This window comes from Ursus americanus, chromosome 32 (genome assembly GCF_024610735.1).
Source record: "Ursus americanus isolate L20-20 chromosome 32, mUrsAme1.1.p, whole genome shotgun sequence".
Classification (NCBI taxonomy): Eukaryota; Metazoa; Chordata; class Mammalia; order Carnivora; family Ursidae; genus Ursus; species Ursus americanus.
Window position 1 is genome coordinate 7,425,322 of NC_142158.1, and position 26,166 is coordinate 7,451,487.

Below are 26,166 nucleotides of genomic sequence, written 5' to 3' on the forward strand. Positions count from 1 at the left end.
GCCTTGTGTGCTAACGTTTATCACAATAAACCAAATAACCTTTCAAAATAAAAACTATGAGTGAGTGCAACGATCTGGAGTCTACTTCTGAAACCGTACCAAGAGCGTTGTTTCCGATGGTCACGGGGCTCCAGTTTGTACATTGCTTCAGGAAAACTGCTTCATCAGCTACCAAACATTTAAGTATAAGATTGGAAGAGACGATAACTCTTTATTTTAATCCGTGAAGGCAAGTTTAATAACTTGGTGACAACATCACCATTAATAGGACCTTAAACAGGCAGGTATAACGTTTTAAAACTATTGACCTCCATCAACCTCAGACAGAAGTGCTATTTTATTGAATACCATAAATTTTCAGTGCTGGACCCTCAGAAGCGCTCCAAAAGCTGACAGTGCCAAAAATTATTATTTCTTCACTGTAATGCAAACATCTCAAAGTTGACCATTAAAAAGTTAACAATAACATAATACTAAAATTAATTTTTTAATAGAATTTTGAGTTTATTTCTGTACCCAGAAATTTATTCCATGATAGTGGTATCAGGTGTTGGCCTTAGTTTCATCCACCTATTGATTTGAATACTCAGCCAGTTGTCATTCTGCCCAAATGTGTAATTGTCCCTCCTAAGGTATTAGTGAAGCCTTCAGACCAAAGGAGAGGGCAGGGCATGGCGCTGGAGGCCACCAGGGGTGGCTATGACTCTGCCCTGTGCTAGCCCTGTGACTGCTTAACTGCTGTCAGCCTCCGTTTCCTCATTTAATCCAAAGCATTAGATCAAATAACACATAAAAGTGTATCTGTCGAATAGATTCTCAGTAAATGTACATCTCATCCACCAAAGATGTGAGAGAGTTGACATTTTCCATCGGTCCACTGCCTGGTGCTCAGTGACATACAAATAATAATCATCGTAATAGTAGCATCAGTTGTGCCTTTCCATTAAAGATAAAACCCATGTCTGTGCAGTGCCCCCGCCTTGCACTGATACCCCTGCCTGGCTAAGTCCTCCTTACCCTCTAGGACGCGGTCCTGACTGACCCTTTTCAATAGACTCTTAACTACATTGTATTCTATCTTTTAAAAAATGCCTATCTCTTCTCCTGGACCATGGGTCACCTGAAGGCAGGGACTGGACTTTACGCAGGTGTTCTCAATGCCCCAGGCGCATTCCCGGCAGACTGTTGATGAAGCAATTCCCTGGTGTCAGGTACTGCTCCGGACCCATGTCGCTTCGTTAGTCCCCTTCCTCAAAATACACCCTCCCACCTGTTCACGGTCATGTTTACTAATGACCTAAAAGCCATAAAGATAATAAAACAATGAAGCAAGTATTGTTGGTCTTGAAAATCTTAAATACCCTTTATCATTCTACATTTTAGATATAAAACCATTTGAAACAGTGTTTTTGACTAAATCACCATGTCCTTCCCCCACCTCTAAGTCTAAAATGCAAGCCCGTCTGTTTCAAGGTCACTCTTCTTCATGGGCTGAATTCCTTTTTAAAATTTTATTTATTTGAGAGAGAGAGAGAGAGAGAGCACAAGTAGGGGAGAGGGCAGAGGGAGAAGCAGACTCCCTGCTGAGCATGGAGCCCGCCAGGGCTCGATCCCAGGACCCTGAGATCATCCCCGAAGGCAGACGCTTAACCCACTGAGCCACCCAGGCACCTCCATCTGCTGAATTTTGAATTAACGTGGTTTTAACATGACAGAAAATAGAAGGCCGTGTAATATGTAAGATTTAAATGCACAGCCTTAGGGGAAGGTGGACGTGTTTGGTGCTCAGTTCTGCCACTGACTAGCCATATGAACTTGGGCAAACTATTTAGAGTCTCACCCATAAAACAGTAATGATAATTCCCATCTCTTGGAGAGGGGACAGGCCTATAAAGCACTTGGCATAGTCTGGCCCACAGCAGGCTCTGAAATGAAATGACAGTTAAGTGTTCAGCTACACAGAGCCGGATATGTGCTTTGTAGATGTGAAAAGGGTTATGGAAATAACTTATCCCAAACCCTTCATTTTGAGGCCCAGCAAGAGCCCCTAATTGCTAGAGACTTATTGCAAAAGACAGAAGCAGGGAAGTTTTTGTAGCCCCTTTCAAGCCTGGTGACCAAACCAGTCCCCGATCTCAGTAAGCAAGGTCAAGAGCATCAAACTCCTTCCATTTACAACTTTGCACGGGCATCGGAGACGTCACAAAGAGAATTCGGGAATTACTTCCGTGAATTGTGGTAGCCTATGCTTCTCTATTATCCCTCCTTCTTCCAGAGCCCAGAACCAACTTGGGTTACCTCTTCTCCTTAATCAGAAGCTTGGAGATAAACTCTCTGGCCTCCTCCGAGATGTCCTGAAACTCTTCATCCTCTAAGTCCCACCTGCAGGCCAGGATGTTGTTCAGGGTCTCAGCGTCATTGTCACCCAGGAAGGGAGACAAACCACTCAGTCTGTAAGACACAGGATTCAGAGTGAGTCTTGTTTAAATGGCTTCAAACTCTTTACAGAGAGGTTGCTTTTTCTCAGTTCTGTCATTCAAAACTGAGAGAAGGCAAATAACCTGATAATTAAACATAATTTTATCATGTATCTTTGCAATCAGGAACGCTTCGCTCCCCCACCCCGGTCCCTAATGAAACACCTGCAGCCATGGAGTCAGCGGCCACCCTGAAATATGAAATCTCTAAGGAGAACACAACTTCCTTTTCAAAGCATTTACAGGGACACCTGGTTGGCTTAGTGGTTAAGCGTCTGCCTTTGGCTCAGGGCATGATCCTGGAGCCCTGGGATCCAGCCCTACATCAGGCTCCTCCACTGGGAGCCTGCTTCTTCCTCTCCCACTCCCCCTGCTTGTGTTCCCTCTCTCTCTGGCTGCCTCTCTCTCTGTCAAATAAATAAATACAATCTTTAAAAAAAAAAAAAAAGCATTTACAGCTGCTAAAGTCTGCCACACGCTCAGATGGCAAATGCCAAAGGGTCCCCTGACGAGTAAGGCTAGCCTTCGTCATTTAGGAGATCAGGACACAAGTTGCTTTTTAATTACTTTTAGGGCATTAGGTGGTGTCCTAAGAGTTAAAGCGATTACAAGTAGACATATATTTACTTTTTCAGGTGATGTACAGGGCAAGAACTTATTCCTTTCACCCACAGGATTCACAGAGCCCAGAAAGTGACTCAACATGGCGCGGTGTTATTTATTTGCTAAAAGATCTAAATTGGGCTATTATGCATGTGTATAAGTGTCAGAGCGACTGGAGATCTGCTTACAGCATATAAGCAATGACGCCCACACTCCACATGTCAGTGGCAAAGGAAACAAAATCATAGTTCACAACTTCGGGAGCAAGAAATTCCGGAGTTCCGAAGTTCACCTTCAGCTTCTCTCTGGGTTTGTATCTGGAATTCAGGAGAGAAAGTGGACGGATGGAGAGGGTCGATCAAACATCAACAATCGTAGAAACTGAAAACATGCAGTCTATAAGACAAAATAACTTCAACCACACAGCAAATTTTAAATCACAGGCTTTAAAGGAAATCGTGTGTTTAGGAAACAGTGTTAAAAACTTGTAAAAAAAAAAAAAGTTCCAGGAGTTTGAGAGTCGTAATTCATACTATAAAACCTTAATAATCTGAAACAGTGGTGGGGAAAGCCGCTGAGAATAATTAGAACACCTGAATTCTAGAACACAACAAAAGGAAAACTGATACAACCCTTGACATGCCGATGGCTTGAGTAAGCCCATATTAATGAATAAATGAAATGCAATTATTTGCATCCATTTTATATTCATCATTAATGTGCCGAAGTCCACATATAAACTCTTTTTTCACTTAAGAATCTTGTATGTACCAGAACCCTTCGCGATCTCGTTTACACTACTCAAATTTTTAATGTAAATCTTCTCTTTAATGGATAGAACGAATATAAAAGACTAAGACAAACTTACAAATTCTAAATTAATGTCTTCAAATTTAATAACTTCACTGTATGAGATTTTAAGTGTTCTTATTTTTTTCCTGGATACCTACTAGAAACCTCTACATATTCCAGTTCCAAAATCAGCAAGGTAAGGCTGGAATATAATTTTTGACAAGTTAGTTCTAAATGAGAGTCTAAAACCGAGAGGTATATCAGATTTATCTTTCCAAAGACAGAGCACCATCCTGCTGTCTACCTCCGTTCACACACCTATGTCCAGATACACATACCTTCTGGCCAATCCAAAATCAATAATTTTTATTTGTTTAGCATCCCGACTCACACACAGGATATTCTCAGGCTGCCAGGAGAAAGAGACACATTAGCAATGAAAACAACCATCATTCACTCAAATTGTCCTTGGACCACAACTAAAAATACAACGATGCTCAGGAAAAACATATCAGGCCTTTCACTTTGGGTCTGGCTCGTCTGTGTGGGTATTTTCTCCTTTAATTTTGTGGTGGATGAGGTTGTGGGTACCCTGCCAACCTTGCATTACCCTGCCTGTCCCTCTCCCTGGTTCTGCAGTTTACCATAATGTGTGAGTTCAGGCAGAGGCCTCTCTGAGGGAAGAAAGACAAGGAGCCCGCTTCAGTACCTGCCAAACAGACTGGTGGAGGCTGTCTCAGACTTGACATCTGCCCCCCTAAAATTATTAAGTATGAATTTCCCCCTCTTGGAGGAATATCTTTCCTGAGGATTTATGAGTTCCAGGAGAAATGGCCTGATTCGTAAACCCCCACACTGAGTATGCAATATGAACGCTCCTGACCTCCAGATTTTCCCTTTGTGCTTAGTCTATGGGAAAGTCATGTGTAAAAGGAAGACTTCCCCCTCGTTCATTCTTCCTTCTCAGCAATTCCAACGTTTTGCTGAGTTTGTTCTCAGTACCCAAACCCTTGACTAAGTGTTCCCTGGGAGTTCGACTCTGGTAAGACTTTGCTCTCTGTCAAGCCGACAGTCTTGGGGGGTGAAGAGGGAGAAGCATCGATAGTAGCATTGCAACTCAGTGTTTATGGAAGGTCTTACGAGTGTGCCTGTATTTGTTAGGTCAGAACCACTGACATCTGAGAAAAATAGGGGATTTGATTTAAAATCTAGATCATCCATGAAAGAGAAATACAGTTTTCAAAGAATTGCTTGGAACTCTCAAGCTCTCGTCCCAGCTCCTCCCTAACAGCTGGCGTGCATGTAGCCGAGGTGCTGAATCCCCAGGATCCCATGTCCCATTCTTTAGGTGGAATCACAGCTGTCCCTCCCCTGCCTGTCTGGGTGGAGAGGAGGTTCAAATGAGATCAGAAACTAAGAAGAGCTTGATGAAATAATGTACTGTCTCCTTACCAACATTCAATGGACCATTTGGTTGGCATAATGTCTTTGGAAGCTCTTTTCTAAAATATCTCTAAAAGTGGGGTCTATGAGTAAAAGCTGTTTCTAAAGAAATGGATTCTCTAGAGGAACATTTGGTTTCGGGCTTAAATAACTGACCGATATGAATAAAGCTGTCCAATTGTCAAAGAATACTATGATGTAAAACTATGTTTACAGCTTCGAGGGCACTTTAAAAAGTTAAAAAAATTTTCTAACTATGAAATGAAAGCATATTCATTGACTAAGATTTTCAAAACACAGAAAAATATAAGGGAGACCATTTTTCATTTTTAAGTTACCTATAATCTCCCCTCCATGGTGACAAGCACTCTTAATATTTTGGGCCCTTTTCCTCCAAGGAGCTCTCTGCGAGGGATGAGTGGTCCTTAATGACCCATCCAGCTGTCGCCTTTACTATTATCTTTACCTACAAGCCATAACTAAAATTGCCCATTGCAAGTCCTCAATCAATGTTATGAAGCCACATACAGAGCTGTTTGACTTATGACAGGTCAGGTCCTAGTTTTAGTTGCCAATCAAATCCCTTTAGGCATATCTGCAGAATATCTACACTCAAGGAAAATTCTCCACGGAAATACACATTATCAAACTCAGCTCGAAGCCAAGGGCTTTGCTAATGATTTTCAACCTCTGACTTTGTCTTTTCTGTACCCCTTCTTCCTGCCCTGTGAATGGGAGAGGTTGCACACATAAATCAAGCCAGTGAGGGCAGCTACGTTACAAGAAGAGAGGACCATGGAAACCAATTTAAGGAAGTTAAATTTATTTAGCTCTACAATGCCCAGTGACTTGCAATAGATGGTATGTTATAGAGAATATATATTTTATCTTATGATCATGCTGTGCAAGCAGGGAAATGGGAAAACGATTGTGCCACACAAGAAGAGGTAACTTATGATACTTAGCCCCAACATTAGAGCTGATCAGAGTTATTGAGCCTGGGTCTTTCACTGCTTCTACCTATGTATAGTCCAATTCTAGGCACTTCATAATGGGAGAGAGATCAAAAGGGGAGGGTCATTAAGTAAGAGGAGAAAGGCAGGTGGCTTGGCTCCCCGCTGCTCACATGGTTCTCCACCATGTCCAATGTGGTGCCAGCCCCATTCCCACCACCCTTCTCCTCTCCTCAGCATTTTAGCATCGCCTTTCTGGCTGCATCCCATTCTGCCATAGGTCTCTCTGAATGTTCTAGCATGCCCACAGAAAAATAAATCCCTAAAGTCCAGCACCTCCCAAAAGAGTTTGAGAGTGCTAAGGATGCTTGAAGAGCTGGAAAACGTGGCTACCACTAGGGAATTCTGAGTTAGCTAAAATCCTCCCACCTACTTATTCTAAAAATGAGAGGGGCACAGCAAGGATACCATGGTGGTGGTAGTGGTGGTGGTGGTGGTGGTTTTAATTCTAAACTTTTCGGGAAAGCATCTCCCATGTGGATTCCTTTCACACAGGCAAGTTACAAGAATCTGAATACTAGTCCCTGAAGGTGGAGATGCTCAAATATTAGGGGGTGACGGAAGCCGGGAATGGGGAGATGACGCTAAGAATCCAGGTTTTTATTAATTCCCGAATATGTACCTCATAAGAGCATAAATTTCCCAAGCTGGCATAGAGTATCTGACGAGGCTCACTGATCCACGGGGAGGGGGGGGTTCATACCAAACAGAACGCGCTCTACCTTCAGATCCAAATGGAGAATGTACATCTGATGCATGTGTCTTATGCCCTCACATATCTGCTTGATGAACAGGATGGTGTCAAACTCGGTCAGATTGTAGTTGTCATCGATGATGCGATCAAACAGCTCCCCTCCATCCACGCTGCAGAGGGAAGAGACGTGAAGTCCTGAGTATGACTCCTTCATGAACACAGCTATTTCCTGGAGTAGCAGCTGGGTGTTTAAGCTCCCCTAACTCTTCCAGCAGGTGTGTGTGCCCAGTGACGTTTCCACCTCCGTCACTATCTCAGCTAGATGATGCTTAGGCTCAGGCTCTTATTTCAGCTACCATCAATTTCACAGCCGGAAGGTCTCAAGGTCCCTGTCACCCACCCAGCAGCTGCAGCTCTGCCATTTCCTAACATATACGGAAGACAAAGAGGACCCTACAAGGCAGGGCGAGGAATCCCGAATACCAAGCACAGGTCAAACAGGGTCTCCTCAGACTAGTGTCAGTGCTGAAGTGCTCCTATGTGCTTCTGATGCTAGACATTTTAGTACCCAAAATTCCTCTTGCGCGATGATAAAGCCCCAAACGGAGGAAAGAATGAACTGAATCATAATACTGATCCAGTGTTATTTAGAACTACTCACTTTCTAGCTACTTACTAATTTTTTATAAAAGTCCATTTAAATGGAAGTCTCTTAGCCCCAATTATTAAGAATTTGATGTGAACTTTGTATTAATGATTAGGTCGAAAATAAAACGTAGTTCAAAAAATCACCTTCCTTCAGGTTAACCGGAATAACCTTTAGGCTGGCTTTGACGAGACAGCTCAGCTCTAAAGCTGGGTCTGTGATGTCATTCTACCTCTTCTCAGTAAAGTCACACACGGAGATGTGTATTCCTAGGTACTTTTCCTTCTGAAACTGATCAATTGTCGGCCATATGCCAGTCAGAATCAGAAGTGCTCCAGGCACGGATCTCGCCGCTTCCGCCGCAGGACAGAGCGACAGCCGCCTAGTCCCGGGTGCCGCGGGCCGCCCTGGATGCGCGCGTGCAGCTGCGCAGGCGAGGGGGAGGGGCGGGGAGAACACGTACTACTCCATGACCAGGACGATGTCATTCTTAGACTCAAAGGCATCGTAGAGCTGAATGAGGTTCACGTGATCCAGCTGGTTCATGATGTTGATCTCGTTCTTCACTTCATCCTGAGAAGAAGCAAAGATGCTTTAGCGAAGTGAAGATAATGGTAAGGAGAGATCCACATTTGCACGGACTTTACCTTATCCTTCGTGCCTTTGATCTTGATGACCTTGGCCGCCAGCTTCAGACCTGTTGCTTTCTCCTCACACTTGTGGACCTGGCCAAAGCGCCCCCTGCCGAAGAAGAGGACGTGGTGCAGCGTGAGGTGGGGCCAAGTGGAAGACGCAGCTGTCGGGGCATTGCTCTTTGGGGGTTTGAATGAGCAAACCTATTAGTGTGTCTACTGTAGCCAATAAACTTCTAAAATAATGTTGAAGTGTGGTCTCTCCGTCACGAGCTGAGGGGTTTCCTGGCCCTACCCCAGACCTACTGAGGCAAGAATCCAAGGTGAGTCCCCAGAATCTGCATTTTCACAGAGTTCCTTGGGCGATTCCTACGCACCCTAAAATTCGAGAACTTCTGTTATAGAAAAAAATAGAATCCTTCTGAATACATATGAATGGACTAAGCTAGGCTTTGTAAGCATATGAACAATATAGGCTGAGGTCAGGCAAGTAAAATTATTTTTGGAAACCGCATATAAATAAAGTAATAACACTATTGCATAGAGATACACATAATAAAAAATATATATTACATAATCACCTATGAGATTTTTGACGATTTAGCTTGGATATAAATTTATATATACTTTGAAGGACAGCTTCTTACACATACCGAAATGCAACTCATGAACAATTTTAAAATGTGACTTCTTGCTTCGATTCCTGATTTGGCAAACTAGAACACGGGCGCCTCTTGTGCAGTGTGGCTATCATGGTGGGGGACGCAGGGGAAGCTTCCCGAACAACATCGGGACCCTAAGGCCCACCACATTCCTGGAGGACTGCAGAGGTGAGCATGGTGGCAACGCCTGACAGAGGCAGGGTGGTGGCCGACTCAGTTGAGATCCCACTCAACTCCGCTACGTCCGTGCACAAACCGGCGGGTCTCGAAGAATGACATTCCCGTAAACATACGCCAGGGGAGGACCTTCATTCCAACTACCATTCCAGATGTAGTCTCTTTACCGGAGTCCGTGAACACAGTCGCAGCCACTTCACATGTGGCTACTGATGAAGACAATGCCCTGGGGGCACCTGGGGGGCTCCACGGGGGAAGCATCCCGCTCTCGATTTCGGCCCAGGTCATGATCTCAGAGTCCTGAGATGGAGCCCCGTGTCAGGCTCCCTGCTCGACGGGGAGTCTGCTTCTCCCTCTCCCTCTGCCTCTTCCCCTCCCCTTGCTTGTGCATTCCCTCTCTAAAACAAATAAATCAGAAAGAAAGAAAGAAAGAAAGAAAGAAAGAAAGAAAGAAAGAAGGGAGGGAGGGAGGGAGGGAGGGAGGGAGGGAGGAAGGAAGGAAGGAAAGAAAGAAAGAAAGAAAGAAAGAAAGAAAGAAAGAAAGAAAGAGAAAGGAAGAAAGGAAGAAAGGAAGAAAGGAAGAAAGGAAGAAAGGAAGAAAGGAAGAAAGGAAGAAAGGAAGAAAGGAAGAAAGAAAGAAAGAAAGAAAGAAAGAAAGAAAGAAAGAAAGAAAGAGAAAGAAAGAAAGAAAGAAAGAAAGAAAGAAAGAAAGAAAGAAAGAAAGAAAGAAAGAAAAGGAAAGGAAAAGAAAATGCCCTGGGAATTGTCTCTAAGTGTCTTCTGCAAATAACTCTTCTTCAGAGAAACAGTGGCTGGCTTGCCACTGAAGTCCCCGACCACCCAAATGAGCTACTCGGTGCAGTGATGCTGAAGACCCCCAGGGCACCTACTCGAGTTTCAGAGCTCCCATTTGTCTCTTTGCCCTTCCTCACAGTCTCGAGGGGAGTTCTCTAGAATCAGCAGGCTGAGGAGTAAAGCATTCAGGTGGTGCCCCATGGTGGAGGGCTAAAGAAATACGGAGCAGGACGAGGAAGAAGGGACTTCACAAAGAGTGACCACACCCCCAATGACCAAATGCAGAAACACGCACTGGAGTTGCTACGCGTGTTTTCCATGTGTTGGTAAGTAACTTCGTGTATAGCGGTTTAAGTGTTCTGCCTCCTTTTGCTATTTCACGTAGATATGCTGACAGTAGGAAACTTTATAATTTAGACTTTAAATTATAAGATATCAAAGGGCGATGGTGACTGTCGTAGAAGAGGAAGGAATATCCCCCAGTAATAAATTTGGTCCCTGATGGGCTGTACTCTTCCTTCTTCAGGGAGAGACGGTGTATTTAGACATCCTTCAAAAAAACTCTTCGGTGATGGAGGCAATCAATAGAAATGGATAATACTAATTAATACAGTAACAACATAAATGGAAAACCAACGACAATGATAAAAAAAGATTTAATACATGCCACAAGAAACACACAGTGTTCACTCATCTCTATATTTTGTGTCTCCATTTTCAAGTTTTGGAAAGCTTCTGAACCTTCGGGTGACTCACTGGGGTTTCTCCCACTTTCAGACATTACAACATGGGAAGTAAAGCAGATAATAAATGTGGATTTCAGTCACAGTCACCACATCAACCTTTCTGACATCAGTAGCGATTTTCAGAAATGCTTAAAATCTCTTTAAAATGCTTGTTTATGATGTTTCTGTTTCTCAAGTCAAGACTGGCAACATTTATGAAATCCTCAGGATCTGCCTCTTTGAAAACTCTCTTCTTTTGTGGAAAGCGTGTTAAAATGGAGCAATACTCACCCTCCTAAAATTTCTGTTCGGCTCACAGTATAAAAGCTGTTGATGGCTGCTTGTTTGGCTGCCACGATACGGTGATTGAACGGGGCGGGAGGAGCCGGGACATCAACTAGGTGGTGAGAGGAAGAGAAGGGCCATTTGTTAAGCAGTCAGACCTCTTTCTGGCACCAAGACTGGGCCTCAGAATAAAGTAAAATGGACCATCTATTTGATTCCTAATGATCCAGGGAATATATGTTTTTATTTCACATTATGGTCTGTAATTCATGAAGGTGACACCTGACATCTTTCAGAAAGAATGTCAGGATCATGAAACTATGGTTTATACCATCTTCAGGTCAACTTTTAGAAATGTCACAACAGTTGAAAATCTCTAACCCCAATATACTCCATACAGATAACTCTCCCAAGCCCAAAACCATTTAAGTTCGAAGATAAGAAAGCGTTTGCCCCCCCCCTTTTTTTAAAGCATCACCGATAAGGTCCATTATTTTAATTAAAGCAAAGAGAGAAGGATCTAAGAGTTTCTTCATGTCATTGTAATGTTTGATGTTATTCTGTATTACTTTCCAAAATATTTTTAGCCTTTATTTAAGACACTTGTAAGGCACAAAGATGAATTTTTCCTGGCTGGAAATAAAACAACCAGTGAAACTGGTTAAGTACATACGCTGCAGCTCTCAAATTTCTCCCACTTCCCACCCTTCGGTCTAAGTGTTTTAACTCTAGTCCACGTCATGATTGGCTCTAAGACACAAACTCAGTAATATTCTTCCAGCATTCTTTTTGTTTTTCCGTGGTTTGCTTTCTGCGAGCCTATTCATTTCCCCATTTATTCCGTATTTAAGCATCTACTGCATGCAGCTTCTTACATGCATACAAGGATACAAGGGGAGGTGAGTAGATAATAACTTTGCTTTCAGAACTTTAAATGTATTCAACATGTAATTCTGGAGCACTTATCTTGTGCTAGGAAGGCATTCTGCCAAGTGTTAATATTTTTAAGAATTCAGATAATAGAAGTCTCCAGGAATCTGATTTGATATAGACATTCGTCTCTCACACCATAAATATGCTGAAAACGAAAGAAGTCATGAAAGAATTCTCTTGGTGGCATTCATCTCTTCAGACCAAAAAAAAAAAAAAGTGATTGAATTACATACACAAATGGCATCAGTATGGCATTCTGTCTCCTTCAGGCTGTTAGGCTAAGTGAAATTTAGTTGGAAATGCTTGCTGGAAAAGGTTAAGAAGCTTTAAAAGGCTAAAACAAAAGCCATTTCCTACCCAATGGGGCCACCAGATCTTGCTGTCTGGAGGTCTGAGTTCCAGCGGCCTCCAGGGGTTTGCCTTGTAAGCCCCCCTGGGCTTGTCTGGTTTTCTGTGTCCTAAATGCGTGTCCTTCACCTGGACTCACTACATCTATTCTGCTCTTTTTGCTGTCCTCTTGGGTGAAGCACTCCTCGGTCACCCTCCGCTTGCTGCTGCCAGTGTGTTCTGCCTGCTCAGCATTCTGGAAAGTGGGCGCTAGGGCTGGGTGTTCCGGGATTCGGGATGTGGCAATGGCTTTTATGTTGCTGATACACCTGGAAAATAAAATCCAGCTGCAGCTCTCAACGTTTCACGGAGATAACTTTCAGATGGTCAAAATTCTTAGCACTAAAGCTTCTTGAACATGGTGCTTTGGTGAAGCTTCACGATAGAGTTGCTGTTTCAGCATTTGGGATAAAATGGGGCAGTACGCTTCTGCATCAAACAAAGCAGCACAGGAACTGGTATAGATAGATACCTAGGATCCCAGGGTCTCTCCCTGCCGACCTCATGGTGACCCCAGGTTATTCCACTGACCCTTTACAAAAGCAGTCATTTTATACCTAGCTAATTCGATCTTCATTTTTTTCACTTCCTTTTCTTATGGAAGAGAGAGATTACTAAATTAAATATACTAAAGGAAATAATCATCTCTCTGAATATTAACAGCAGGGAGAGTCAACCTGTATCGATGAAAGAATTGAACTAATTTCAGTTTTTTAACAGCTCCTTACCTTACTACCTTACTAAACACATCTTTGCAGTGATGGGCTTTCTTAAAAAACATTTTCCTTTATGTTTAATTCTTCAAAAATTAGACTTCTCCATGATTAGGTTTCAAATCCATTATTAATAAATGAAATAAAAATTATATCTTAATTCCCTAAGAAACACACAGATATTTGAATACTCTGTTCCAAATAGATTCTGTGGCCCATCACAATGTAGAGTAATTAATTGTGATTGGCTACATAATTATCTGAACTTATATGTGAAACTTTGCAGTTGAGGAAGGGTCCTTCGATAATCTACTTCTTACTCAATCCTCACAATATCCTAGGAAAATAGCCAATTTATTATGTATAATTTAAGAATTAATTTCTTAACTTACAGATAAATCTGATCTCATTATTCAATTCTTGATCTTAGAAAGGATGTGCTTTATATTGCTAAAAACCAGAACTTCTTACTTAACCTTTTAAAAATATTGATTGATAATAATCATTATCTTTATCTACAGTTGGTAGAAGAAAACAGTAAAAAATGCCTGAAAATGTCACAGGCAAGAAGAAAAAGTAATGGCAAGAGACAGGACCAAGAAAAACCCACTGGGGAAAACCAGCTGGGAAACTGGTTTTCAAACCATTGTTTTAAAAACTCACTTCACTTCTCCTTTTGGTATGGCCTTAAATTGCAATGGCACATAGGTCTACCAAAAACATCAGTTGTAGGCGTGCAATGCTTTAAAGCCTACCTTTCACAGAATCGATCGCCATTGGTTTTATTAACACACTGCTTTTTATTTGAACACTTGTCCAACACTGTATCATTTGCATTTGCTGGCCCTCCTTTCATCTCAACTTCGCTTTCACTAGTATCTTCCTTAGAACAAAGCCCATTTTTCTCTCCTTTGAACACTGGATGTTCATTTTTATCCACAGTGGCTTGTTTATCATCTCCAGCACTATTACTTTCTTGTCTGTTCAGTCTCTGTGTGCTCGAAATGTCTCTTGTGTCTATATTTTCTCTTGGCTCTATGGAACTTCTTAGAGCAAAATCTTCTACCTCGTCTTGTGGTCTTTCTGTACGAAATGTGGCAAAACTTCTCTGAACTAGAGAGGCATTGGTCTTCTCAGAATTTTTCTCGTTGAGTTTATTAACCTTTTCTTTCTCAGAGGAGGGTTGGTTCTTCTGGGAAGATCTCTCTAAAAGCCACAAAATATTTTAATGGAGGATGCATGCGATCAGTATAATTTCGGCTTCACATAATGGCATTTCTATTCAGGTTTCTCTTAATCAGAAGATAAAAGCTTTTGAAAAGCAAAGTAGACGTGAACACGACCAATTGACTGACATTTGGGGTCCCAAAGAGTTTCTAGTTTGTAACTAGTAGGACCCAAAGCCAACCAAATAAAAGACATTCAAACAGCGCTTCTCCCAACACAGTGCTTTATGAGCATGTAACTTCTTCTGAATAAGAACCCAATGACAACAGGACTTTGACAACAGAGCCTTTTTCATGCATAAATATCTGGTCTTCTAAAGATGTTACCTGTGAGGGCCGATGTCCTTTTGCCTTTGACAGGTGCTGTTTCCTTCAGACCAGGGTGTGACCGTGGCTTCTCCTTAGCCTGTGGACACACAATTGAATAATTGAAGTCACTTATTAATTACATCAGGGTTTCTCAACCTCAGCACTACTGACACACGGGGTGGATAATTCTTTGTTGTGGAAAATGTCATGAGCATTATAGAATGTCTTGCAGTATCTCTGTCCTCTACCCACCAGATGACGTTGATACCTCCTTCCCAGTTGTAACATCCAAAATGTCTCCAGAAATTGCTAAGTGTCCCCTGGAGGGCAAAATTATCCCAGATTGAAAACCACTGTATTACGTGATTCAAAAACAGGAAAAAAAAAAACACACACACACACAAACAACACCAAAATTAATAGCAAGTTAGAGGACAGGACAGTCTTATTTAATGAAAGCGTATAGAATACAATATTTGAAAACAAATGAAATCACTACTCTAAAAGAAATTCTGTTAAATTCTGGCATAGTTTGTAAAAGAAGGCCCATCTTCATGAATGGATTAAAGGATATTGATAATGTGTATGTCACCTCTGACTTCTGTTTATATTGTCTTGATATAGTTCACATATAAATCAGATGAAAATGAGAGGATCTGTGTGAATAGGTTTTGTAAGCCAGAAAGTAGAAGACTAAAGTAAGCTTTTATAAATGAGCTTTCATATGGCTTAGAACAGATGGCCTTTTTCCTAGGCAGATAAACATCCTTCTCACAGTTCTGGTTTCTCTGAATTTGCTTGGCCAACTTTTCTTAAATGCCACATAAAAGGTAAACATTAGCCCAATCCACCCAAGTTATCACAAATTCTGCCGTTGTGCCTTATAAATTAATGAAATTGTATGGATGTCCAAAGAATCTGGGTTTTTTTTTTCTTCGGAAAGGACCAGAATTTGCCTTAGGGTCACTTGCAAGCATGAAACGTCATGTTTAAGTGCAGCTCAGGGACATCAAGACAGACCGCTACTGTACTTTTAAATAATCCAAGGGCAGTCTCATAGGTTCAGAGAATTTCCATTTTTCAGAAACACAAAGGTATGTTTAGTAAATCTGTGGAAAACCAAAATTAGAGATTACAGCTTCAGAGTTTGTAACTTCCTCTCCTAAGTGAAAGTGTGGGACAAAAGTTCTTCAACTTCCTCAGGCAAAGCCAGCTGCTTTCTCCTCCGCTCACGGCACATGCACCCACCCCAGCATCACTGGCAACACTTTTAAAAAACATATTTTCCCATGAATTTCCCACTAGCCTGAAGGCCTTGCTTAAATGGGCAGAAAGACTGATTCATCTTTGAATCTCTGGCACTTAGCCCTGTGACTAGGACATAGTAATGATGGTGGTGATGGTGATGATAATGGTGATGATGATGGTGGTGATGATGATGATGCTGGTGGTCGTGATGGTGATGACAATGGTGATGATGATGGTGGTGATGATGATGATGCTGGTGGTCATGGTGATAATGATGATGATGATGAGGGTGACGGTGGTGGTGGCGATGATGTCAATGATGATGATGTCTAATATACACTAAGCACTGTCTACATACCAGGCACATTTCGAAGCATATTATTAACTCAGTTGATCCTCATAGCAACCCTTTGGGATAGATACTATTAGCCACACTTTATACTGAAATCAGGTAATTTCCAAGCATTATAAAGTTCCGAAATGGTCGAACCAGGATTATTGGTCAGCTGTCTCCTTCATTCTGTGCTCTTAACTACTACGTTGTACTATCACTTAGAAAGAAATAGATTACAGGCAAGGTGTGTTGTTAGTATTTATCAAATATCTATTGCACAGCCAGTACCACAGGGGATAAGAAGGAAGATTAAGAGAGAAGGGTATAAAATGGGAACACATCAGTAGAGTGAAGAAATAAATATTTACCAAACAATTAGAATTAACATGGAAGAAAGACAAGAGAGAGAGAATCTAAGTCCAATTTTGAAAATGAGTCGAATTAGCCAAATAAGATAGTTTTACAAATTGTGTTTAAGATATTGTATAATTTTGTTTTTCGGTGCTTCTCTTTCGAAATGAAAACTCCGGACGGATAGGTATTGTGCTTCAGGATTTACCCTGGATGACGTGAACGTAGATGGACTTGATAATGAAAACTGGTATGTATCAATCAGTTTCAGTTCATCAAATTAGGTAAAATTGAGAATTTGGTGGTAAGACTCCATGGAGCACCAAATTGATGAGCGTTTGCCTCTAAGGTCACGCAGGTGTTGGTGGCAAAGGTCCGGGAGTTGTGCTAGTATTCTTTGGGTAGAGCAGTTGGAGTTGACCAACAGGAGAAGCTGTCGATTCCCAGGCATATGAGAAACCAGCTTCCAGAGGAGGCTGGTTTTTTTCTTTGTCAATTATATATCACATATGTTTTACCAGTTAAGTAATGTAAGGAGGTCTTTATTCATTGCCACAGGCTATTGTATTTTCATTTCTCTATGTAATACTGACATCTAGAGGAACTTCGAACTGAGTTTCCAAAAAGGCAGAAGCTGTATTTCTCCTTTCCTGTTTCTGGACAGCAACTTCAGTATGAAGAGTTTTTACTGTGTGTTTCCATGTTATCTGTAGAAGTCGCAAAATAGGAAGCACAAGTCTGTAGGCTTGTATCTTGTTCCAAAGTGAACATATTTTCTACTGATGAGAGAGGACACGACCGGACTGTTAGGCATGACGTTCCCATAAGGATTACTACCACCCTCCGTAAATGATACAAATCACGTCAGAGACTATGTTCCTTTGCTAAATTCACACTGATGACCACGATGAGCATGAGGACTTCATTTCATTCAAATTCACTCATTATTCCTTCGCTTCATTAATACTTCTTATTTGCATATGGATTCCTTTTGTGACCAATTACTCATTGCTTTTATAATAATCCATCGATGCATTTAGAATGACATACAGAAGAAAGGAGACCCAAATGCCCAAGTACTTTAAAACAAGTTCTGTTCTCTCCACTCTGTAGAGTTTTCTAGACTGGTGTCCCAAGTGGGGCGTATGTAGCCGGAGTGTGTCCAAAGTAGTCTTCAGGTTGTGTAAAGGAAATGTTAGAACTCATTTCTATTTGTTTTCCATTCTTTTAAAATTTATATTTTATATATGTTGTAAAACATGTATGAATAAAATTGGACAGATATACAATTTACAAGTATCTGTAATATACTAAATTTATTTACAAAAATAAATATACATGTATTGCTTATCAATGTGCATAATTTCTGAATAAACATATTGGGATTTGCTTAAATGCATTTTCCCGATCGCAGTACAAAATCAAAATACTTTGGAGACTGTTCTTCCAAATAACACCATTTCTTAGGTTCTGATTTTCTGAAATATGTGCTTTAGAGAAGAATCATTCTAATGAGCAGGTTCAAGAACAAGTACATAATTTGAACAATCAGCTCGTTTCTTTCAAAGTGCTTTTAAGAGGTCGAGATTCATTGCTTAATGACGATTTTGACCATTTAGACAAATTGTACGCACGTTCTCCTCTTGTCTCCATGCAGTTTCACTGACTGCCATAGAAACAAGAGCTGAGCAGGAAGGCAACAACCTTCCGGAAGCGTGTGCCCCCCGACCTAGTGCGGAGCGCACTCCCACCTCGGATCACAGCCTGTCCCCGTACGACACTACAACTCTACTCCTCAACGTGGTGGAACAACCAAAAGGAAAATTCGTTCTGTCGAATGACTGCCTCATCCCTCTTCATTTCCTTTCAATAAAAATCAACTTTAAAAACCCATCCGAAAGTGGATTTAAACTTTCAAAGGACAGAAAGGAAAAGAGCTACTGCGCCCTCTGGACGCCCACAATGCCGTGATCATCTTCTGGGTGTTGTATGGTCACTTGACATGCCTGTCCCCCCACTGAGATGTGGACCCTTCTCTTCACCATTGTTTCCCCGGCACAACGTGCTGAATATGCTTGGTGAAGCCACGAGAGATGCTTGGTGCAGTAAAGGAAAGAAGTCTTGCAGGACTGGCGCCCTCATTCTGACAACATTCTTTTTTTTTTTTTTTTTAAGAGTATATACGTATTTTTTTTATTTTCTTTTTTTAACTTTTTTTATGTTCAGTTAGCCAGCATATTAGTTTTTGATGCAGTGTTCAACGATTCATTAGTTGCGTATAACACCCAGTGCTCATCACATCACAGACCCTTCTTAATACCCATCACCCGGTTATCCCACCCCCCCACCCCCCTTCCTTCTGTAATCCCCAGTTTGTTTCCCGGAGGCCAGAGTCTCTCATGGTTTGTCTCCCTCTCTGATTTCTTCCCCATCAGTTTTTCTTCCCTTCACCTGTGGTCCTCCGCACTATTCCTTGTGTTCCACATATGAGTGAAATCACATGATAATTAACAATATTCTTTAATCAGGCTGTGTCATGGAAAAGCCCAACTCCCAAAGCACCACCCGAAATGTATCCCTATCACCGATGCTCATATCCTTTGCATCACTTAACTGATGGTGAGTGATATCTGCAGTCTTGATTTGGAGATTATGGTTGCAACAGAAAACTGTTTTCTTACCATCACAATGGAACATGACTAACTAACTGAGCTGAGGGCTTGTCATATGACTGCCATGGAGATGCCAAAAGGAACATTTTCTGGTAATTTTAACCTGATGCCTAGAAATACAAAAGCAAAATGATAACAATTTATAATGACTTTGTTCAACTTTGATTGGGCTCATCATGGGAGAGAGAAAAAAAATAGAGCCTAAAAGAAATACAAAAAGAGGAATTTTCAGAATACCAAAACTACATTTCCTTATTTGAGGATAGAAGATAATTTTAGAAATCATTTGTAAAGTGAATCTATTTCTTTTCATCTTCAGGGCACACTCAGATTCATGCTTATTAAGTGAGACTCCCTGAGGTCCCCAGCTGATAAAAAGAATGTTCACGAACCATAACCTGTTTCATGGTCCATGGGGACTGGTGTGGAATAAGGCAGGACAGGATCCAACTGACCGGATCCAGGAAGGGAAAGTGCTCATCTTGGCCTCAGGACTCAGTAAGCAGCCCCTCCCTGTGCTGCTGAGAACATCAGGGATAATCAAACAGTCACCTGAGAAAATAACCCTGCCAGGAAAATTAAAGCCTTCGATGCATCCACTGTTACATGGACAGTGCTTCATTCAGAAAGCAAGAAAATAGAATTCCTCAAGGATATATATCCAAAAAAAGGCCTGAGGGGCGCCTGGGTGGCTCAGTCCTTAAGCATCTGCCTTTGGCTCAGTGCGTGATCCCAGGGTCCTGGGATCGAGCCCCACATTGGGTTCCTCCACTGGGAGCCTGCTTCTTCCTCTCCCACTCCCCCTGCTTGTGTTCCCTCTCACTCTGGCTGTCTCTCTCTCTGTCAAATAAATAAATAAAATCTTAAAAAAAAAAAAAGGCCTGAAATTAAAGGCTGGTTCAGGAAAGTCTAACTGGACCATCTGTCAGGTGAAGATACATGGTAATTTTACTTTTATTTGATTTTAAGATGTATTGAGCAGAACTATTAAAAAAAAAAAGAGCATGCTACCACATTTAACCATCTCCTCTAGCAGGAAATGTTTGACTAGAGAACAGCACTGGTCAAATGCACTGTATCAGGTCATTCCTTATTGACTAGACTTTTCTTAATTTAAATACACTTTCAGGTTTTCTTATTCCAATAACCGCCTTGCTATGGCCAAGCCCGTGCCGGCCATATGTTCAGTCCTGAGGCGGTGTATGAAGCCTGGTCAGGGGGTGGCAGACCCCTAATATCTGCCCACCACCCCAGGGGCCAGGCCAGGCTGTGGATGAGAGCTCTGTCATTAAAAACATTGGCTCGCCTCCATTCTTTTATCCAGCCTGCCGTTGTTGATTTTAGAAGAAGCAGTTAGAACAAGTTCAGAATCTTCACCTAAATGTTTAGCCACCTCAGGTACTTTGATCGTATAGATTGTGTTTTTTTCCTTATCTTATGCCTGATGGATAAGCTTACCCAATACATTTTATACAGATTCATATTTTTGTACTTCCTTCTCATCGTCAACGCTCCTGTCCTCCCCACACAGAAAATGCTGAGCCCTCTGACTCATAACTGCTCATTTTTCCCACTCGAATTACGCACGTGACTTTGGTTGGCTACACATGCTATCCCCCACCTTGCAGGCCCAAACCCTCCTTTGTTCTAACAAGGTCAAAACTGGGAGGGGGGGATTTGAAAATATTTGATGCATGGGTTCCATCCCTAAGAGGGGGTGGGGCAGCACACTATTATTTTTTCTAATATCCTCCCCTCCCCCCACCGCACAACCACACACACACACACACACACACACGCACACGCACACAATTAACTCCAAGGTACTATAAAGGTTGGGAGCCACTGCTTCTGTCTGCTCAGCTCCTCCCACTCTGGGTTGTTTTGTTGTTTTATTTTTTCCTTGAATCCTTCTTACCACCCAGGCTGCCGTGCCACAGTTCTGAATGATAGCAATAACACTGGAGACGTGGTGTCTCTCCTAATCCCGAGTTCCTCTCACCCACCAGCAAGGGTCTTTGATCCTCTCCAGGATGCATTATCCCCCAAACCACTGCCTCTTCCTTGCCGGCCACCCAGGGACACATGTGTGGAAGTGAGACTCAGGCAGACTGCTCCAGAGACCACAAAGCCTCCCCTCCAAAAGTGAGCTCAGGGGTATCCAAGGAGGGCAAGCCAATAAAAAAGCCAGCATTTCCAACCACACCTGAAATCCTCTGCCTGGCTTCCTGGTCAAAGCTTAGTTAATTGAAAGTGATTTAATTCCTCCCCCAAAATGGAGGTGAGCAGAAGAGGGGAGGACTCAGGGTAAGTGGAGAAACACCACTTCACAGGGTGTAGAATTATTTATAGCCCTTTACACAAAAGTATATCTGAGAACCATAAATGGTGGCATGCTCTGCCTTCTTGGGATTCTGCCACCAGAAAAGCAAGCACCTGAGCGCTTCAAAACCTGTGCGGCAAGATTACCAAGAAAGTACAACAGCGTGTGTGTGTGTGTGTGTGTGTGTGTGTGTGTGTGTGAGAGAGAGAGAGAGAGAGAGAGACAGAGACAGAGACAGAGACAGAGACAGAGACAGAGGAGAGAATAACCAATACAAATGCAAGTATAAATGGGATTACAGCTCCTTGATGTTCATTTGATAAAATGAGTCTTACTTAGTCAGATTGCTCTTTTATACTACACAAGACCCAACCTTGGAATGTTTTCACATGAAGTATACAGTGTTTTTTCATCACCTAATAAAACTCTTCTATTTCTTCCTGCCGCAGACAGTTTTACAAGCATTCATTTCACATAGTGTTCTCAGTGTGCTTTTTAATTTTTATTTTAGGTTCACTTTTATCACTCCATCTCCTGTCTCCTGCTCTGAGTAAGCAATCAGCATTCTAGTCCAGCCTCTCCCCACAGGCTGGCTCGTGGAAGTAGCGTCTGTTGGCAGAGGCTCCCGGGGAGCTCAGTGTTTCCTCAGGTGAGGTGATGTGTGGTCCCACGGCTTGTTACGGAGGTTCGGAGATTTGAACTTAGATTCACTGAGCAAAATACCTAACCTCCTCATGGTTTGCCTTTCCATATCTTGCCCTGCACGGCAAATTTTGCAAGCACGCTACAAAGTAGCTTTAAAAAGTTATCTCTGAAAGGCAATGAGAAGCTGCAAAGCTCTTAAAAAGTCCCTGCGTTTGGAATATGTAATCCAAACTCAGTAGATAGAAATAATCAGTCATGACTACCCCCAAACCCTTCGTTGTCTAGTCCCTTCTACTCAAACTTGGTCCCTGGACAGCAGCAACCTGGGAGCTGGTTGGAAGTGGAGACTCTCAGCCCTGCCCTCCACTTATCCAATCAGAATCTGCACTTTAACCATTCCCCAGGTGGTTCCCACGCCCATTAAAATGTGGGAAGCACTGACCCAGATAACATCCATAATGACTTGGTGCAAAGAAATATTTCATGAAATATCTGTCATGGCCGCTTGTATTTCTTTGAATCTGGCCTCCATCCACAAAGAGCCATTGTCACACTTGGTTAAGCTCAGGGGGAGTCTTGTGGAGAAAGCAGAGAGGAGCCAACAAACGCTCAGCTGGTCTGGATGTCAGCTGCCCTGGATGTCAGTCCAGAACTGTAGAGAATATTAGCGAGCTTTGAAGAATGTCCAGAATTTTGACACTGGCCCAAGTAGTCCTAGCAAGGACTCAGAAGGGTATGCAAGACCTGATATCATGTACCTAAAATTTTCCACTGATCTCTGGGGTCTCTACCAAACTCAGATCTCAGAGAAAAGCAACAATAAGGTGTAAAGTTTCTGCTATGGGTGGAAAGTGTGTGTCCCGCTAACATTCATATACTGAAGCCCTAACTTCCAATATGATCGTATTAGAAGGTGGGGCCTTTAAGTGGTAATTAGGTGTGGATGATGTCACGAGGGTAGAGTCTTTATGGTGAAATCAGTGTCTTTATAAGAAGAGGATGAGACTAGGGCCTTCCTCTGTCTCTCTGCCATGGGAGGATACAGAGATAATGCAACTGTCTGCAAGACAGGAAAAGGGTTCTCAGCAGAACCAGACCATACTTGGGACCCTGATCTCAGACTTCCAGCCTCCAGGACAGTGAGAAAGAAATTATTGTGTAAGCCACCCAGTCTATGGTATTTTGTTACAAGAACCTGAACTAAGACAGGTACAGGCAAACTGTGCCAACGGTCAACTCTAGAGAATCAGAAATATATTCTGATCAGTTCCAAAATGCGAAGAGTAAAGTTAGGATTATTAATATAAGTGCTATAACTTGGCTTCTGTACAAAGGTGACTATCAACCGCTTAAAAGGAACAAAAAGTAATTTTATTTAGCCCGGTTCTTTCGAAACAAAAATTTTAAAGTACACAGATAGTACATAACCTCTGATACCATTTAGTTGTCTGTGCTTTCACTCCTAAGATGTACTTAAAGCCTCAATTGATGGAGAGCATGCTGGACACCTTACTGGACTCTTCGTGATCTTTTCTCATTCTTTTGTTTGATTACGTCCATACAGGAGAATATTCAGCTGGTACCGTGGTCCGGTAGCAGTTATTAAAATAGGGAAAGATTTCTATTCTGGTTGGTAAATAGCAGATGTCCTGATCCCTCCCACCCAACTCCTGACCTAACCACCCTCAGGACCCTCATAAGATCCAATAACTTGAGGGTCAACGTCTGGCATGGCAGGGACCTCTAGGTGCATTCCAGTGCAGTCTGTTCTGAAAGGTGACTGTGGACTCCCAGCTATGAAATTCAGTTCTGCCTCAGTGAACATGAATAGAATATGAGTGCACCTGGCCACAAGAGTAGGTTCACGGCCATGTAATTTTTAATATTGGAATAAAAGCTTTTACTATTATCCATGCTGTTCCTGAAAGTTAATTATTAGTAGGAATTGGAAAGTGTGCCTTGACACTCAAGAAGAAAGCGGTGACTGATGAGTAAAGAGAGGGTAGGACAGTTTCTATCAGCAATGCTTTTGCCCACCTTAGACCTTGGGACAGCCATCTGAAGTTTATAAATCTCCTGCCCCAGAGATTCTTAATCAGTAGGTCTGGGCTGGAGCCCAAGAACATTTTTCACAAGCTTTGGAAATAGTTCTATCGTAAGTGCTCCAGGGATCGTACTTTCAGAAAATGTATGAAATTCTTACTCATTATTCAGGACCCTACCTCAAGAAGATCCCTTTGTGAATTCTTCCTTGAAACGCTCTAGTCCCACATCCTTCTACCAAAACCGGAGTCAGTCTTTCTTCCACCTTTACTGGTGATGCGTCATCACCGTATTTATCATACTGCGCTGGCATTATTTGTTTTCATGCCCGACTCTGCCTGTGTATCTTGATAGGTCTAGCACCTCACTCGGCATTCGGCAGACAAACACTGATTGATTAGAAAGTGGGGGTGGGGGCTGATGCTGGGCAATATTTACTGAGCATCTCCACCAGCTGTATAACGTTTCCAGAAGGGGTGCCGTAGCGTGCCCTTTATTATATGCTCCCCAGTATCAGGCTTTGCTGTCTCGCCCTTCGACTCCTGTGGCACCGAGAAGTTGCCGCTTTCATGCAGAGAAATTGGTTGGCCTGAACCTCTAAGAGAAAGCTCAAGTCTTCTCAGTCCTTTGCAGGAATTTAAAGGCTTGTGTCACCAATTCACATCTGAGACCCCACCCCCAGTGTGGGTTATTGAGGTAATTTATTATTTGACCATCTTCTCAACAAATGTCTTATACCTAATAAAAATCAGAACAGGTGCTATAAACATTCATTTGCTGAATGCATATATTTAAGATCTGTTATTCCTATAACTACAGCAACCATAACTTTTTTTTAGCATGCTGTAACACATTAGCACAGAGAGACACTTGATGAATACATTTGTTAAAAGATTTTATCATTTTTAAATCATCTCTATACCCAACGTGGGGCTCCAACTCACAACCCCGAGATCAAGAGCCTCACGCTCCACTGACTGAGCCAGCCTGGCGTCCCCAAGAGATGCTTAATGGATACTTTTGATGGTAGAAATGAGAAGAGGTGAGATACTGTTGTTGCCACATTTCACTTTGTTATGACTATAGAACTTAATTTTGCCAGAAGACAAGAGCAAGCAGTACCGATTTCCTCCGAAATGTCTGATGACACTTCTCTGGATAACACCTAACTCAACGTTAAAGTAGGTGCTGAATAAACATCTCTGCCTTTTCCTGCCGAAGCTCTCTACCCTCTTTCTAACGGTGATTAAGTCAGACATCGGATCCATGACTCCACCGGGCCTCTAGCTCTCAAGATCTCTGACGCCGCACAATCGAGAATACAGCTTGGCACAGCGAGAGGGCACGCGCTGAAGCTCTCCACGCTGGCAAGAAACGGCTGCTCGGTGCTTCTCCAAGGATCTTGCCTGTTGGTATCTGTTTGGGGGGATGATTTACCTAAGGAAGGCCTGAGTGAAAATGTCTTCCTGGCAGATCATAGGAAAAAGTAGCGTGTGTTTGGTTGGTACTCTTTCTTTAGGTCTCCCTTCCTTGGCAGGTAAGGGTTTTGCTCCAACACATTAGGTCCTGTCAACACGGGAGGCGTTCTCTTCGAGATTTTATCAACAGTTTCCGATTTGCCCCTTGCTACAAGGAGAAGATGGGAGTCGTCCCTGAGTTTTTGAGCCTTCTGCTGTGTCTTCTCGAGCACTGCTCAGAGGCAGTCCGGGTGAGGTGGGGATGGGTTTGTGAAACATGCCGCTCAGGTTCCTTTCCAAATTCACGGTCTTGGGCAGCGTGGGCGGTGAACCTGCCCCTCCCCCTTAAACAGGGAGCTGCGCTCGCTGATTCGGGTGGGAAGACGTTCTTATTCTTGAAGGCAAGAGATTGCTCTTTCAATAAACAAAAGCAAAACAAAGCAAAATGTAGCCTTTGGTGCTCTTTTGTGGAAATCAGCTCTTTATTTTCCATCTTGGTTGATGGCAGAACAGGAAGGTATCTGAAAAATCACCCTAGATTTAACATCACAAATTTAAATGAGGTTTTAGAAAGAAATTAA

The 26,166-nt window shown here is 42.4% G+C and overlaps 1 protein-coding gene across 3 annotated transcripts in view; it reads right to left on the bottom strand.

Moving 5' to 3' along the window:
• Window positions 1-26,166, bottom strand: part of MYLK4 (myosin light chain kinase family member 4) — an 82,035-nt gene that overhangs the window by 8,782 nt on the left and 47,087 nt on the right. For 2 of the 3 annotated variants that reach the window (XM_045811693.2, XM_087858236.1), the window contains 10 exons: window positions 14,531-14,609; window positions 13,733-14,183; window positions 12,235-12,533; window positions 10,951-11,056; window positions 8,316-8,409; window positions 8,132-8,241; window positions 7,051-7,192; window positions 4,211-4,281; window positions 3,269-3,397; window positions 2,299-2,451 (listed from right to left, as the gene is read on the bottom strand). In XM_045811693.2, the coding sequence (XP_045667649.1) occupies window positions 2,299-2,451; window positions 3,269-3,397; window positions 4,211-4,281; window positions 7,051-7,192; window positions 8,132-8,241; window positions 8,316-8,409; window positions 10,951-11,056; window positions 12,235-12,533; window positions 13,733-14,183; window positions 14,531-14,609 (1,634 nt within the window). The remainder of the gene's footprint in view (window positions 1-2,298; window positions 2,452-3,268; window positions 3,398-4,210; window positions 4,282-7,050; window positions 7,193-8,131; window positions 8,242-8,315; window positions 8,410-10,950; window positions 11,057-12,234; window positions 12,534-13,732; window positions 14,184-14,530; window positions 14,610-26,166) is intronic. The other variant, XM_045811695.2, reaches the window with a different exon arrangement.